This window comes from Colobus angolensis, unplaced genomic scaffold, assembly GCF_000951035.1.
Source record: "Colobus angolensis palliatus isolate OR3802 unplaced genomic scaffold, Cang.pa_1.0 Scaffold200, whole genome shotgun sequence".
NCBI classification, from domain to species: domain Eukaryota; kingdom Metazoa; phylum Chordata; class Mammalia; order Primates; family Cercopithecidae; genus Colobus; species Colobus angolensis.
The window spans coordinates 4,880,466-4,898,388 of record NW_012115156.1 but is presented as its reverse complement, the minus strand read 5'-3'; the positions used below and the strand labels follow the sequence as shown (position 1 = coordinate 4,898,388).

Below are 17,923 nucleotides of genomic sequence, written 5' to 3'. Positions count from 1 at the left end.
AGATGTCGCTCCCGGAAGTGTTGGGCGGCAGGGCGTGGCTGCGGCTGCGGCTGCCACGTTGGAACGGAACGTGGAGGTGGCCCTGGCCCGGGAGGAGGGGCGGCGGCGAATGCTGGGAGACTCCGACGGGCGCTGCACTAACGCAGGATCCGGCTGCCCAAGGTCCTTGCCAGGTGCGTCCACCCGTTGCTTTTTGTCCTCTTCGCCGGTCCTTAAGCCTTGAGGTAGAGCCCAGGCCAAAACTGGGACCGCAGCCTGGGTCTCCGCTGCCCCGCGGTAGCCTGAGGCCCTGTCTCTGGTGACGGCGCGCCCCCAGTCTTGGTTTCGGGCCGGGCGGAACAACGCCTGGCGTCTGGACTCCTTCAGTGATCGCGCCCGTCCGCATCCGCCGACCTCTCCACTGCTGAGCAAAAGCCACCCGAGGCTGGCGACGGTGTCTTGCCGGGGAGTCGTAGCCGGGCTGGTAACTGGAGTTTGAGGTTAGGAGACTTTCAGACCCTTGTGCACAAAGAGGTGCGGTCCCCGAAGGTGAGGAAAGGAAAAAAATCTCAGGATTACTTTGGTTGACTTTAGTTTGGTTAGGGTTTTTTTGTTTGTACTTGAACTGTTGCCAGATTTATAGTTAAAGGTTCATAGGTTTGAACTGACGTCTACTGTCACTAGGATTGGATTATTTTAAGGACAGTGGTAGCCAGGCGCAGCCTGTACTTTGAGGGCAGTCTCATTAAGTGTTACATGTTTTTGCTAATAAGTTGTTAAATTACTAGGCTGTTGTAAAATAAACCAAAATATTGCCAGAACTTGTGGGCATTATGAAATTTTCCTTGCGCTTAAGGAACTAATTTTACGTAGGGCTTTTTGAAGTTGCAATGATCTAATAGTCTGTGACAAATCCTTTCTCCTATTTTTTTCTAATTATGGAAAACTGAAATTTGGTTGTCTTTGTGGGCAGTTATAACTGTGTTTAATCGATAAAGTTGTGTTCTTGTTATAGCGTCCGGCGTTTTCTGTACCTCCAGTTATTCAAGGGTTGCAAAAGCTTACTCCTTTTTTTTTGAGACGGAGTCACCCAGGCTGGAGTGCAGTGGCGCGATCTCAGCTCACTGCAACCTCCGTCTCCCGGGTTCGAGTGATTCTCCTGCCTCAGCCTCCTGAGTAGCTGGTATTACAGGCGCCCGCCACCATGCTTGTCCACTTTTTTTGTTTTTAGTAGAGACTGTGTTTCACCATGTTGGTCAGGCTGATCTCGCACTCCTGACCTCAAGTGATCCGCCCGCATTGGCCTCCCAAAGTGCTGGGATTACAGGCATGAGCCACCACGCCCAGCCTACTCTCCTTTTTTAGTGGTTCTTCTGTGCTTCTTGTTTCTCACTATTTCTTAATTACAGCTCAGGGAGAGGTTTGTAGACTCCAAGAACTTTTGGATAACTCGTGGTGTTTTTGTAGTTTTGTAGTGATTTTATCTTGCATACGTCCACGGTTATTTGTGAAATTTGAAATTTAAGGTGGATTTAGAATAATATTGCTTAATTTTACATAGGCAAATTATTGAAACTAATAACATGGGAATAGAAATAAATTTATAAACTGAAGAGCAATGATTCACAATTTGGGGGGGATTTCACTGTCTTATGGGAATCTAATGAAAGCATTGGAAGAATGCACATATACATACGTAGGATTTTCTTTTTTTTTTAATTTTACTTTTTTTTTTGAGACAGGGTCACTCTTTGTTGCCCAGATTGGAGTGCGGTGGTGCAGTCATAGCTCACTATAACCTTGAACTCTTGGACTCAAGAGATCCTCCCTCCTCAGCCTCAGAAGTAGCTAGGAATATGCACATGGCGCACGCCCAGTTAATCTCTTATTTTTTATAGAGATGGGGGTCTCACTACGTTCCCCAGGCTGAACTCAAGCTCCTGCTCTCAAGTGACATGTAGGATTTTCTGTGCGCATAATATTATTAAGTTTACAAGTTAAAAACTCCTGTAAGGGGATATTACTAGATTGATTTACATTGATTACATTGTTTTTAGAAATGTCATTAGGTTAATTTCAGCTAAAAAGTTTTATTACACTGAAGATTAATATGACACCAATTAGTTCAGTAACCAGTGCACAGTTACTTTCTCCTTTGATTTGGTTTGGGTTGAGTGAAATGAACCTAGGACATTGAAAATAATAAATCCTCTAAACAATTGTTTCTATCCGTATTGAGATATTTTGCCCACAGAAAATGGATTTTTACTAAAAGCAATGCCAACTAGGGATTGTATACCTGGTTTGGGAATCAAAGTTCCAATTCTATTACCTCTTTAACTTTTTACTTGCTTTCTGAGGTATGGGTCAGCTCTATATAGCATTGTAAGGTTGGTACTTTTCAAAGAATAGTGCTGTTGGGTTTTAGTATTGCTTCAGGAAATTTACATTTTGAAAATGAGCAGAAAGAAAAAAGTTTCCACCTGATTGAATGCAATTATCGAGAGAAAGTTGCATGCAAAATAAGAGTTCTAGTCTGGAATATAAATATTCCTCAATAAATCTTTTTTTTTTTTCCTGAGACAGAGTCTTGCTCTGTCTCCCAGGCTGGAGTGCAATGGCGCTATCTCGGCTCACTGCAAACTCCGCCTCCTGGGTTCAAGCGATTCTCCTCCCTCAGTCTCCTGAGTAGCTGGGATTACAGGCATGCGCCACCACGCCCGGCTAATTTGTGTATTTTTTAGTAGAAACAGAGTTTCACCATGTTGATGAGGCTGGTCTCGAACTCCTGACCTCATGATCCGCCTGCCTCGGCCTCCCAAAGAGCTGGGATTACAGGCGGGAGCCACTGCGCCCGGCCATATGTATTTTTTTATTTATTTATTTTTTGAGACGGAGTCTAGCTCTGTCTCCCAGGCTCACTGCAGCCTCTGACTCACTGCAACCTCTGCCTCCCAGGTTCAAGTGATTATTCTGCCTCATTCTCCTGAGTAGCTGGGATTACAGGTGCGCACCACCACGCCCAGCTAATTTTTGTATTTTTCAGTAGAGATGGGGTTTCGCGGTGTTGGCCAGGCTGGTCCCGAACTTCTGGCCTCAAGTGATCCGCCCACCTCGGCCTCCCAAAGTGCTGGGATTATAGGCATGAGCCACTACGCCCAGCCAATAGATGTATTTTTTTTTTTTTTTTGAGGCGGAGTCTCGCTCTGTCGCCCAGACTGGGGTGCAATGGCCGGATCTCAGCTCACTGCAAGCTCCGCCTTCCGGGTTTCCGCCATTCTCCTGCCTCAGCCTCCCGAGTAGCTGGGACTACAGGCGCCTGCCACCTCGCCCGGCTAGTTTTTTGTATTTTTTAGTAGAGACGGGGTTTCACCATGTTAGCCAGGATGGTCTCGATCTCCCGATCTCGTGATCCGCCCGTCTCGGCCTCCCAAAGTGCTGGGATTACAGGCTTGAGCCACCGCGCCCGGCTTAGATGTATTTTTGAAGGTTCATGGTTCCTGCCTCAGCCTCCGGAGTAGCTGGGATTACAGACGCCTGCCACCAAGCCCAGCTAATTTTTTGTATTTTTAGTAGAGACAGGGTTTCGCCGCTTTGGTCAGGCTGGTCTCGAATTCCTGACCTCAGGTGATCCTCCTGCCTCTGCCTCCCAAAGTGCTGAGATTACAGGCGTGAGAGCCACTGTGCCCGGCCTTCTTTTTATATTTTTGTAGTGATTATGTTCTGTTTAAAATAGTATTGAGTGAAACAAGTATTCATAGTATGAATTGTAATCACGTTTAATATTGAAAAAACATTACACACGGCTTTTAAAGTAAGTCTTGCTTGGGAAGTATGTATGGTTTACTCTAAAACCTTTTCCTGTTTTTGAACGCAATGGCTCATGCCCGTAATCCTAGAACTTTGGGAGGCTAAGGAAGGATGATTGCTTGAGGCCAAGAGTTCAAGACCAACCTGGCCAACATAGAACCTGTCTCTGTAAAAAAAAAAAAAAAAAATTAAAATGCATTTTTAAAAATACCTTTTTGGCCAGGTGTGGTGGCTCACTCCAGTAATCTCAGCACTTTGGGAGGCTGAGGTGGGCTCATCACAAGGTCAGAAGTTTGAGACCAGCCTGACCAACTCTGTCTCTACTAAAAAATATATAAATTAGCTAGGGGTGGCCGTGTGTGCCTATAATTCCAGCTACCCGGGAGGCGGAGTTTACAGTGAGCCAATTTCATGCCATTGCACTCCAGCTTTGGTGACAGAGTGAGACTCCATCTCAAAAAAAAAAAAGACTTTTCATATTTTTAAGAAAATCATTTACAACTGAATGATTATTTCTAAGAGAAGGATATATTCATATCCAGATGTAACTATATTTTCATGGCATTCTTAGTAATTTTGAGAATGATTGCAGTAAGTAGATTGATTATGGTACTCTTATTTAATTAGATTCAGGGCATATAATATAGTTCTAGGCCATTGTAGTATAGTGATTCTTTTTTTTTTTTTTTAAATAGATGGTATTGAAACCTTATATTCAGTACAGGTTAATAAGCAGAACTGCTTCTCGCGGAACACTGAGTACTAAGGCTAAGAAATAAACTTTAGTAAATGCTTTGAATTCCCATTTAACCATTTTATGTTCATATAAATGTCTCTTTCTTTTTCAATGTTACACATTAACCAAGCATTAATGAATTAGGTAGTCCTTGTACTTCAGCTCTTGGAAGTACTATTATTGTATTCCTTTTTTTTATAATACAGCTATTTTGATTTCACTTTTAGAAATTATTCTGAAGTCATCTTATAACCTTTTCCCCCTTAACAATACTTTCTCCTTTTTTAAAAAGTAAATGATCCTTTAAAGAGTTAAGAATTTAAGAGTAAATGTTTTATCTGAAACTGGTCGTTCTAGTTCATTAGTCTACTGGTTTTGCCCTAAATATAAACTTTTAAAATAAATCAGAACTTTCTGCATATCTCCTAGTGTGCTAAGCAATTTTGAGTCTAAAAAGAGGTAAAAGTTTTGAAAAAAGACATTATTTGTCTAGTTGATGAGATAAGATAGCACATAAGGCAACTGGTTAAAAAGTAATCGGAAAATATGTCAACAATATGTGCCAGTAGAATGTTACCAAATGTTTATTAAAATAGAATGATATTACTATAAAATGCTTAAATTGTAGTACTGACAAATATAAACTTGTGGTAAGTATTTAGATCAATGTGGATTGAATCATCAGGGCAGTTTTCATGGAGGAACTGGAACTTGAATTTATTACTAAAGATTAGATGAGACAGTTGGCAAAGAGGAAGAAGAGGAAATTCATGTTAAGAAAATAAATGCCTTTTTTATATCTTAGAAAGTTGGAATTTTTTCCCCCCAAATAACCCTGAAGTTTTCTTGTTTAATCTCATGATAGCAGTAATCTTTAAAAATAGCAAGCCTATCAAAAGCACTAACCCATGTGCTAAGCACTTTGTTTGGTTCCCTATTATAAAACATATGATCTCATTGGAACCTCACAACATCCCATGAGGTTGTCACTCTTTTCCCTGTTTTACGAATGTAGAAACTGGGGCTCAGGGAGATTAAATAATGTGCCCAAAGTATCATAGCTAATAAGTGGCAGAGCCAGTAGTCAAATTGAGGATTAACTCCAGAGACCATGCTTTTAGCTATGTGATACATCCTGCCTCCTAATCTCACTTTGCCCTAACCTAACACAATTTCTAAAATGCATTTCTTCAATTTTATCATGCATGCTGGTTTCTTTGTTACTGTTTCTCCTAAATGTTAGTATTTCCTCTATAATATAAAAATTGAATACCTGAACTTGTTGGAAGTAATAAGAACTTGGACTCTGGAGCTAAACTTGCGAGTTCCGATCTTGGCTCTAGCCCCTTGCCCCCTTGCTAGCATGTACAGATTGTCTAACTTTCCGTGTCTTAATTTTTTCCTCTATAAAATCTCCTTCAAATATAAACAATTTGCAGATACAAGACGCGGGGCATATGTTTAAGGCAATCTTAAGGAAAATGTTAGAGAATAGACTCTGGAGCTAAGTAAGGAAACTGGCAAAAAAGTCCTGTTGGATAGCATTGAGTATCCTTTTTAACTGCAGGACTGAGACTGGAACAAAAGTGAGAATGAGGAAGAAAGAATAAAATGTAAATATTAAATGTCCAATAATATAGGGCTTGGTTATACGACTAATAAAAAGAGAAGAGGAAAGAAATTGGAAGTAGAATAAGTTTGTGAATTGCCACATCTGTAATGGTTATGAGTCAGAGGACATCATTTAAAGCTGACAAATCAGTTAGTAGAAGTATAAGCAGTTCAAAGGTAAACACTGAGAAAGATAATGCTATTGATTGTAACTGTGTTGTGTGGAGAGGCAGTAAGATTATACAAGCTAATTTCATAAGTGCTTATAGTAGAGAGTTATTGTTTCTGTGTAAAGAAATAGAGGATTAATGGTGTGAAGTAAAATATTTAAAATTACAATTAAAAAGATAAAATCAAACACATATTATAATGAAAATATACATCATCCTAATTATCAGAAAAATGCTAATTGCACAAAAAAAGATGAAAGACTTTTTAAAAATTATTACCCAAAGATATTAAACCAAAGTAAAATATGACAAAACTAAGACCAACCATGTCTGTCATGTCAATACATTTTAAATATCCTTAGCTAACCTACTGAAAAGATTTTCAAATTAGATCACCAATAAAATCTTGGTTTTTTGTTTTTTTGTTTGTTTGTTGCCGTATAGCTAATGACGACATAGTTCTGAAGGGCAAAAGTATACATGTAAAAGCAAACAAAAGATGGAATTCAGACCAAAAGTCATTATTTCAGACAAAGAAGGATATTCATAAAGCTAAAGTGTACATTTGACAGTGAATTTGAACATTATGATTGTGCACCAAATAACTGTATTAAATAACAAAGTAATTTTCGTAAAGCAAAAGTTTCAGGAGATACCATGAGAAATAAACTTAAATATATTAGCAGTAAGAGACTTAATTCACTGTTTTGGTCCAAGGCAGATCAAGTGGACAAAAAAATAAGGATATAGGATATCTAAACAAATCAATAAAGAGGATTTAATTAATATATATTGAGCTCTAGGTCCTGAAAACAGAGAGCACCCCTTCTTTCTAGGTCCGAAGAATAATTCACAAACATTTACTATATAGGCTCCTTTGATAGGAAAGTAGGAATTAACAGGCACAGGGGATTTTAGGACAAAGGAACTACTCTGTGTGATACTATAATGACAGATACATGTTGTCATACGTTTGTCAAAACCCAGAGAATGTACAACACCTAGAGTGAGCCCTCATATAAATTGTGGAGTTTCAGTGATAATGATGTGCTCATGTTAGTTCATGGATTGAAACAAATAGACCTTTATGATGTGCGATGGATGTTGATGGTAAGAAAGGTTATGTGGTTGGGAACTGTGTAGCATTTTTTTGTACTTTGTGCTCAACTTTTCTAGGAACGTAAATCTAAAAGATAAAGCGTATATTTTTTTTTAATCAAAATCCTATGAAAGGTAAAAAGTTTTTTTTAAAAAAAAAGCAAAGTAAAAAGATAGTCTATCAACTTAATAGAAAAATTGTCAAATGATGGCCAGCTGTAGTGGCTCACGCCTGTAATCCCAGCACTCTGGGAGGCCAAGGAAGGTGGATCACCTGAGGTCAGAAGTTCGAGACCAGCCTGGCCAACATGGTGAAACCCCATCTCTACTAAAAATACAAAAAAATTAGCCTGATGTGGTGATGTGTGCCTGTAATCCCAGCTACTTGGGAGGCTGAGACACCAGAATCGCTTGAAACCTGGAGGCGGAGGTTGCAGTGAGGCGAGATCACGCCACTGTGCTCCAGCCTGGATGACAGAAAGAAACCCCGTCTCAAAAAAAAAGAGAAAAGAAAAATGGTCAAATGATACATGACTAGACAGAAGAGATGACAGAAAAGGAAATATGATTGACCCATACTCATGTAAAAAAAGATGTTATACATTATTTATAATATTACTATACAGAGCTAACATTTTTCTTTTTGTTTTTCTTTTTTCTTTTTTTTTTTTTTTTTGAGTCATGATCTCTCTCTGTCGCCCAGGCTGGATTGCAGTGACGCGATCACGGCTCACTGCAGCCTCAACTTTCCGGGCTCAAATGATCCTTCCTCTTCAAACTTCTGAGTAGCTGGACAGGCGTGCATCACCATGCCCAGCTAATTTTTGTATTTTTTGTAGAGGTGGGATTTCACCATGTTTTCCAAGCTGGTCTTGAACTCCTGGGCTCAAGCAATCGGCCTCCCAAAGTGCTGGCATTACAGGGCTGAGCCACTGCACCTGGCCTTTCATTTTTTAATGTTGCAAAAAATCTAAAAGTGTGACAGTATACTCTGGTAAGGCTGCAGGGCAAGAAGTAATCGTATATTACTCTTGGTAGTATGAAAAGGCACGATTGCCATAGAGGACAACTTGGTAATATTCATCTAAATTAAAATTACATTAACCTTTTAACTTAGCAATTTTACTGCTGGAAAGTTATAGCTGTCCCTTGTTTTTAACGAAATAACATGTGCAGATGACCATTTATTTCAGCATTTTTTATAAAAATAGCTACAAACAGCTTAGGTGTTTGTTGGTATTTGACTAGGTAATTATGGTACATCTTACAGTGGAGTACTGTGCCATTTCAATGTATTTATGTAAAAATAACAAAGATCTTTAAAAAGTGCATAATACTATACCTTTCTAATTTTTCCATCAAAGTAACTTTTTTTTTGAGACCAAGTCTCGCTCTGTCACCCAGGCTGGAGTACAGTGGCATAATCTCGGCTCAATGTAACCTTCACCATCTGGGTTCAAGTGATTCTTCTGCCTCAGCCTCCCAGATAGCTGGGATTACAGGCATGCATCACCACACTTGGCTAATTTTCTTATATTTTTAATAGAGATGGGGTTTTGCCCTTTTGGCCAGCCTGGTCTCGAACTCCTGGCCTCAAGTGATCCAACTGCCTCGTCCTCCCAAAGTGCTGGGATTGCAAGCATGAGCCACCACACCTGACCCCATCAAAGTAACTTTAATGACAGAAAATATGTAAACAGGTGGTATATGGGATTATACCTTGAAGTGACCAGTTTTCTAATAATTTCTACTTTATCTTTAAAATCTGTGGGCTTACTGTATTCTCTCTGTTTTAATTTTGAATTAATTTTTTAAACTGCTCTTATCATTGAGTAATCCTACTCCAGGAAGTTGTGCCTTGTTTATTTTTTGGCTGCTCTTACCCATAATGTTTTGTCACCCATCCTTGTTGGATAAACACATATGTAGCAAAGTTAATTCTTCAGGTACTACCTCATTATTTTTGTGGGCTATTTTTCTAGACCGATTCAACTGAAGAACTATAATCTGTAGACAGAATAGACCAGTATTTGTCTCAAAGTAGTTTATCAAGTTTGTCTTCTTTTTTTTTTTTTTTTTTTTTGAAGTGGAGTCTTGCTGTCTCGCTCAGGTTGGCGTGCAGTGGCGCAATCTCAGCTCACTGCAAGCTTCACCTCCCAGGTCATGCCATTCTCCTGCCTCAGCCTCCCGAGTAGCTGGGACTATAGGCGCCCGCCACCACGACTGGCTGATTTTTTGTATTTTTAGTAGAGACAGGGTTTCACCATGTTAGCCTGGATGGTCTCGATCTCCTGATCTCGTGATCTGCCCGCCTCGGCCTCCCAAAGTGCTAGGATTACAGGCATGAGCCACTGCGCCCAGCCTCAAGTTTGTCTTCTTTCTAATTAATATTTCCAACAAATGACACCTAAACCAAGTTGATTTATTTGCATTTGGGCATTACTAATGTTGTAGTGGTTTGTTCAGTATGTTTCTGTGTAAAATATCTGTGTTCTGTGTTAGACATTCAAATCATTCAAATCTATTTCTTTGTAAAATATTCTTTTTAGCAGGATGAAGTTAAAGGAAGTAGATCGTACAGCCATGCAGGCATGGAGCCCTGCCCAGAATCACCCCATTTACCTAGCAACAGGTAAGTTCAAAGGAGAGAAGATAGTATGAGTTACCTAATTTCTTCTCTTCTGCGTCTAGCTTATTCAGGTTAATCTTTATCTTCTCTGGAAAACCTCTCTCTCCCTGGCAAGTTACCGACATTCTCTCAGCCAAGTTCAGTGTTCTTCCTGTGCGTTCCCATAGTATTTTGATCATGATGTGTTACATCTAAAATAGTTTCCTTCACAGGAATTATATTTTATCTTTATTCCTCCAGTATTAAGCACAATAGATGGCATGTAAAAAAAAAAACACAGTTAATATCAGTTTGAATGAACGAAGAGCAATTTTGATGTTAGCATTTTTATATAAAAAGAATTAGTTATATCATGTATGTCTATAAGCAGATATAGTAAATCACAGGACTTTTTTTTTTTTTTTTTGAGATGGAGTCTTGCTCTTTCACCCAGGCTGGAGTGTAATGGCATGATCTCTGCTCACTGCGAGCTTTACCTCCCTGGTTCATGCCATTCTGCTGCCTCAGCTTCCCGAGTAACTGAGACTACAGGCGTCCGCCACCACACCTGGCTAATTTTTTAGTACAGGTGGGGTTTCACCGTGTTAGCCAGGATGGTCTTGATCTCCTGACCTCGTGATCTGCCCGCCTCGGCTTCCCAAAGTGCTGGGATTACAGGCGTGAGCCACCGCGCCCATCCCCAATCATGGGACCATTTTTACAGAGATTTTTAAATATCTACAGGCTTAAAAAATTATTTACACTACCCACTCTTACAAACATCTTCTCCTAGCCCTGTGCCAGAATCTCATTGCTATAGTGATTTAAGCATCTGCTCAATGGTATATGTGCAGCATTCATGAGCAGGAGAATTGAAAAACATGCTTATAACTTCGGTTTTGTAAGGTTTCTCTGAGTCTTATTTTTGTGTGTATAGTTACCATAAATATATTTTCTATAGGAACATCTGCTCAGCAATTGGATGCAACATTTAGTACCAATGCTTCCCTTGAGATATTTGAATTAGACCTTTCGGATCCATCCTTGGACATGAAATCTTGTGCCACATTCTCCTCTTCTCACAGGTATGAGGTTCAGCTTTAAATTTATGTTAATTATATATTGTTCTTGATTTCTAATGTGAGTGTATTTTTATGGAAGTAAAAGTAGTGTTTATATGTCCTATTGACTTTTTTTTTCCTTTGCTTTTTTGAAACAGAATCTCACTTTAGCTCAGGCTGGAGTGCAGTGGCATGATCTCGGCTCACTGCAACCTCCACCTTCCGGGCTCAAGCAATTCTTGTGCCTTAGCCTCCCAAAGAGCTGAGATTACAGGTGCACACAACCCCGCCCAGCTAATCTTGTATCTTTAGTAGTGACAGGGTTTTGCCATGTTGGCCGGGCTAGTCTTGAACTCCTGACCTCAAGCAATCCACCCATCTCAGCCTCCCAAAGTGCTGGGATTATAGGCATGAGGAACCACGCCTGGCCAGTATGTTCCATTGACTTTTTTGTTGCTGTTATATGTAAGGTGGGAAGGAGAGGCTGTAGTTTCTAGCATTTTTTTCTGGGTTTTGTGTGTGTATGTGTGTGGTTTTTTTTTTTGTTTCACTCTTGTTGCCCAGGCTGGAGTGCAGTGGTGCAATCTTGGCTCACTGCAACCTCTGCCTCCTGGGTTCTAGCGATTCTCCTGCCTCAGCCTCTTGAGTAGCTGGGATTACAGGCATGTGCCACCACACCCGGCTAATTTTGTATAGAGTTTGTTTTTCTTTCTCTTTTATTGTGCCTGTTTGCAAAAAGGTAGATGTACTAGGAAAGAAGTAGTCATAATAAGTATTAGTAGTGATTATCTCTGAATGGTAGCTTATTTTTATTTTCTTCTGTTACGATATTTAGAAATATATTTCACAGTTTTGTTGACATGATTTCTAATACACTAGATAACTAGGTATTTGGATCATACTTTCAAGTACTTATGCCCTATTGTAATGCAGAGAAAGGATGCCTTCGTTTGAGTAATAAAATAATCTTTATTGCCTCAGTATCTTAGCAGGGTTTAAAGAGATTGCTCTTTAGCTGACAGAATACAGCTCAAATCATGCAGTTTCACGGGACTGCTCATATTCTTCAGAGCTGTCACAGTGGGATGGGAACCCCAGATACCTTTTGTCTAGTAGTTTTTCTGCTTACTACCATTTGTATCATCGTATACCTTTCTGCCTTCATATTTCATCTCCATTCTGGATCATATATTTTATTCTCCAATAGTAGGGGTACTTGTCATAATATAATCTTGATGTCGTTTTTCTACTGTTAGAATACATTCTTTTTCTTAGAAAATTTCACATGACTCCTTTAACACCTTTACTATTTAACAGACCACTTGTTAGTGACTCTTTTTTTTTTTTCAGACAAAGGTCAAAGCATGAGACGCTTCTATAGTCAAATGAACAGTGTTTTTACTTTTCAAGGGAAGTGATTGATTAGCTCTATTTTACAGTGAACCAGAGGCAATTTAAGAAGATTAAAACTTAGGGTCTCACCGTTTCTAAATGGTAAAATCATTCTTAAGCTCATATTTTTTGACACACAACTCAAGTATATTTTGTTACACTACCTTATAAGGGTTTTTACTCTTTAAGGATTACAAAATCAAATATGCAAATATGAGTATAAATAAAAAATGAAATACTATTACACCAAAGTCATACATAGTTACCAGGAGTGGTGGGGAAGTAATATATTTGGACTGTTTATGAAAACATTAAAAATTAAATGTATAATTTCAATTTTTTGTCTACATTTATTTGACTTTAAGAATGAGTTATTTTATTCATTTTCTCCTGTAGATACCACAAGTTGATTTGGGGACCTTATAAAATGGATTCCAAAGGAGATGTCTCTGGAGTTCTGATTGCAGGTGGTGAAAATGGAAATATTATTCTCTATGATCCTTCTAAAATTATAGCTGGAGACAAGGAAGTTGTGATTGCCCAGAATGACAAGCATACTGGCCCAGTGAGAGCCTTGGATGTGAACATTTTCCAGGTAAGACTTTGACATTCATTCATAATTCTTAGACTGTGTGCTGCTCTTTTGATATCAGTATATGAATCTACTATGCCTCAGTTTTGGAACTGAAAGTTGAAAAACTGTGTGGCTATACAGGTTGACAAGTGTTTGTTTAAAGAATGGTGGGTTCAGAATTGAGATCAGGGTTAAAAATACTACCTCCATGAAAAGGATCAGACTGATAGGTTTTTTTTTTGTGAGATGGAGTCTCGCTCTGTCACCAGGCTGGAGTGCAGTGGCGTGATCTCGGCTCACTACAGCCTCCGCCCCCTGGGTTCAAGTGATTCTCCTGCCTCAGCCTCCTGAGTAGCTGGGACTACAGGTGCGTGCCACCACGCCCAGCTAATTTTTGTACTTTTAGTAGAGACAGGGTTTCACCATGTTGGCCAGAATGGTCTCTTGACCTTGTGATCCACCTGCTTTGGCCTCCCAAAGTGCTGGGATTACAGATGTGGGCCATGGTGCCCGGCTGGCTGATAGGTTTAATTAAGTCTGAAGATGTCATGCCATTCGAATAGACATTTTATAAACATTAAGAGCCCCATAGGTTGGAAACCTTGCCTTTTAAAAGTTCATGCTAGTTCAGCATTAGGCTGGTGCTGTGATGTCCAGGTTAATTCACTGTTTTATTAATTGAGAAATTTTGTGTTTATGACAGAGATTAATACTCTGTGAAATAATTAGAAATTAAATGTAATGGCTGGGCATGGTGGCTTACGCCTGTGTAATCCCAGCACTTTGAGAGGCCGAGGCAGGCAGATCACGAGGTCAGAAGTTCGAGACCAGCCTGGTCAATGTGGTGAAACCCCGTCTCTACTAAAAATACAAAAATTAGCTGGGCATGGTGGCAGGTGCCTGTAATCCCAGCTACTCTGGAGGCTGAGGCAGGAGAATTGCTTGAACCAGGGAGGCAGAGATTGCAGTGAGTTGAGATCGTGCCGTTACACTCCAGCCTGGGTGACAAGAGCAAAACTGAAAAAAAAGAAAAATTAAATATAATGCAATTAACAAATAGTTAATTAAGATTCTTTGTACTGTTGCCTTCATAAACTTTACTGGGTGTTAATTATATAAATGCATAGCTTAATAAAGATCTTAGCCTGCACAGGATGGTGAAACCCTGTCACTGCAGAAAATGCAAACAATTAGCAGAACATGGTGGCATACGCCTATAGTCTCAGCTACTCGTGTGGATGGCTTTAGCCCGGGAGGTCTATGCTGCAGTGAGCTATGATCGCACCACTGCACTCCAGCCTGGGTGACACACAGAGACCCTGTCTGGGAAAAAAAAAAAAAAAAAAAAAAGACCTTGAGTTAATAGGATACTAGATTATAACAACCAAAAATGAGTATTAAGAAAATTTTAAATAGTTCCTTTTCTTATATTATAACTAGATCCTTAGGGTATAGCAATACAGAAACCCAACTTGTTTATTTCTTTTTTGTTGTTGTTTTATGTTTTTTGAAACAGGGTCTTGCTCCCTCCCAGGCTGGACTGCAGTGGCTCATGGCTTACTACAGTCTTGACCTCCTGGATTCAAGCAAGTCTCCTGTCTCAGCCACCCAAGTAACTGGGACTACAAGCATGAGCCATAACACCAGGCTAATTTTTGTAGAGACAGTGTTTTTCTGTGTTGGTCAAGCTGGTCCTGAACTCCTGGGCTCAAGTGATCTGTCTGCCTTGGCCTCCCAAAGTGCTGTGACTACAGGCATGAACCACTGTGCCCGGCCTTCATTTCTATAGTTTGTGGTATCTGCTCTTTAGCTAACTCCTTTGTTAATTGTATGAAGCAACTGATGATTTTTAATAAAGTATTTTGTGTTATAGGTAGCTACTACCATAGAATTTCTCTCTTTTTTTAGTTATATGCCAGCTGATAAGAGAATAATTTGTAAAAGTAAATAGTGGATGAAGGTCAGTATATGAAGCCCATTGTCTTCCTGTACTTTGTATTACAATTTCAGGTTCTTTTTGACCCTTAAGGTTTGTACCAGAGAAAACCTAGAAATATTGCCACCTGGAACAAGATTGAGTGTATATGAACTAGAAATATGAGAAGAATTATGACAAGAGATTTTACTAGGGCTATATTGATTCAGCTCTGGAAGCTGACTTTGAAGTATACTGAGAAAGATACCAGTTTTAGGATTCAGCTTTTTATGAAAGCAATAATTGATTACCTTTTTAATCTTGTAAATTAAATCTCCTTCCAGAGATGCAAAGATATAAACAGTAATCCTCACATGGTTGCAAGACTGATTAAGAATTTATCCGGCCAGGCTTTGTGGCTCACACCTGTAATCCCAGCACTTTGGGAGGCCAAGGCAGGCAGATCACCTGAGGTCAGGAGTTCGAGACCAGCCTGACCAACATGGAGAAACCCTGTCTTTACTAAAAATACAGAATTAACTGGGAGTAGTGGCGCATGCCTGTAATCCTAGCTACTCGGGAGGTTGAGGCAGGAGAATCGCTTGAACCTGGGAGGCGGAGGTTGCAATGAGCTGAGATTGCGCCATTGCACTCCAGCCTGGGCAACAAGAGCAGAACTCGAAAAAAAAAAAAAAGAATTTATCCATATAATTTTTAAAATAATATCTTGCATTAAAATTAGTTTGTTCTCAGTAGACATCTTTTGTCTTTGTTAAGTAGAATTTTATGTTTTTCTAGAAAACTTTAAATTTTGAAAGAATTATGCATAATTTAGAAATTCATGCGTATGTTTTTCACTTTTTAAATTAAATAGAAAAATTGTGTATGCTACATCTAGTATCTAACTCTGAACTGAGTTATTCTGAATTTTCTTAATTATGCATAAATGCTATTTAGTTATGTTTTCTTCTTACAGACTAATCTGGTAGCTTCTGGTGCTAATGAATCTGAAATCTACATATGGGATCTAAATAATTTTGCAACCCCAATGACGCCAGGAGCCAAAACACAGGTATTTTTATACTGATTTTAATCATTGTAATAAAAAAAGCCAAAAGTAGTTCTTCTAAGCCCACTTATTTCACTTTTAAGGCTTCTCACACAAAACATATATGTTTAAAATCGTTGTTTAGATGTTACTGATTTTTCTTCAGTAAAGTATTAATAAATTTGTTTCTTCAAAGTATGAGTACGTCCTTCAAGAGTAGATAGTTATTTAGTATCTCCCACCTGGTAGACACTGGTCATTGTACTAGGCATACAGTAGTAAACAAAATGAACAAAGATCCTTAATAATTGTCTTAGATCTAGTATAATTATTTTTGTTCTTTGTGTGATAGCTGCTCTGTGTTTTAGCAACAACCAACCTTCTTTTTTTTTTTTTTTTTTTGAGACGGAGTCTCGCTCTGTCGCCCAGGCTGGGGTGCAGTGGCCGGATCTCGGCTCACTGCAAGCTGCGCCTCCCGGGTTTACGCCATTCTCCTGCCTCAGCCTCCCAAGTAGCTGGGACTACAGGCACCCGCCACCTCGCCCGGCTAGTTTTTTTTGCATTTTTTAGTAGAGATGGGGTTTCACTGTGTTAGCCAGGATGGTCTCGATCTCCTGACGTCGTGATCCGCCCACCTTTGCCTCCCAAAGTGCTGGGATTACAGGCTTGAGCCACCGCGCCCGGCCAACAACCAACCTTCTTAAAACACACTTAGGCAAGACCATGGAAGGCAAGGTTTAAAATAAATACCTCAAGCCCTTTGCCTGTGTATTTCTAGTAAGTTTGGTAAGAACAGTCTTCTGTTCTTCTTTATGTTGTATAGGCTATCCAATTGAGTAGCCATTGTAACTGGCTCTAACATTCTGGCAATGTGAGAGGTAGCATAATCATAGCATATGTACTAGCATTTATAAAGATATTTTGCTAATGGTCTGGGCTGTAATTTTGCCCTGCCTAGTTTTCTGTCATAGTCACCAACACCTACTTTGTGGTCCATGATCTACCTTGCAGCAGTTGCAAAGTAAACAGTACTTGGTTTATAGCAGGAATTCAATAAAATTCTTGTTGAATGAGATATTATTAAACAAGATAATACACTTGAAATGGCACGTACCTGCACTTTAAATCGTATAATTGTACGTGTTGAGAATGTAGAGATATAGGACTATAAAGCAAATTTGTGGGATAAATGGATCAGATTTTTAAGTAATATACTTTTCAGAATGAAGGATCCAATTTTACAATTAAATTTGATTATAATAGAGAAACAGTTTTTATTAACTGTTTATTCCTTGTAGCCGCCAGAAGATATCAGCTGCATTGCATGGAACAGACAAGTTCAGCATATTTTAGCATCAGCCAGTCCCAGTGGTCGGGCCACCGTATGGGATCTTAGAAAAAATGAACCAATCATCAAAGTCAGTGACCATAGTAACAGAGTAAGTATGTGATTGACTTGTGATGAACATGTTGTATTTCTGCTGTAGGTATTCCTGTGTTGTTTGTCAGAGTTGACAACAAATCAAATTTCTGTGAAGTCAAATCCTGTTTTTTCGTTAATCAGTCATGTTAGAATGAATGTTTGTTTTTTTTCCTCTAAGGGAAAATCATAAAATTTTTATGATTTTATGGAAATTGGAAAATCATGTCCAATAAATATGTTGGATATTATTAATGATGAAGAGAGATTGGTTAATCAAGGAACTTATTCCATGGTATACTGGTTGTTTTACTTTGCTAGCTGTTTTAAAACATTGCAGCAACCTTTTTTTTTTTTTTTCTTGAGACAGAGTCTCTCTCTGTCGCCCAGGCTGGAGTGCAGTGGCGCAATCTCGGCTCACTGCCTCCCGCATTCAAGCAATTCACCTGCCCCAGCCTCCCAAGTAGCTGGGATTACAGGCACGCGCAATCACGCCCGGCT

General features: G+C 39.4%; 1 protein-coding gene across 1 annotated transcript in view; it reads left to right on the top strand.

The window, feature by feature from the left end:
* The window catches only part of SEC31A (SEC31 homolog A (S. cerevisiae)), an 83,349-nt gene continuing 65,426 nt past the window's right edge, over positions 1–17,923 (top strand). Inside the window, exons 1-6 of the mRNA XM_011941799.1 lie at positions 1–173; positions 9,954–10,036; positions 10,974–11,097; positions 12,862–13,060; positions 15,931–16,026; positions 17,301–17,441. Coding sequence (XP_011797189.1) covers positions 9,958–10,036; positions 10,974–11,097; positions 12,862–13,060; positions 15,931–16,026; positions 17,301–17,441 — 639 coding nt within the window. The 5' untranslated portion in view covers positions 1–173; positions 9,954–9,957. The remainder of the gene's footprint in view (positions 174–9,953; positions 10,037–10,973; positions 11,098–12,861; positions 13,061–15,930; positions 16,027–17,300; positions 17,442–17,923) is intronic.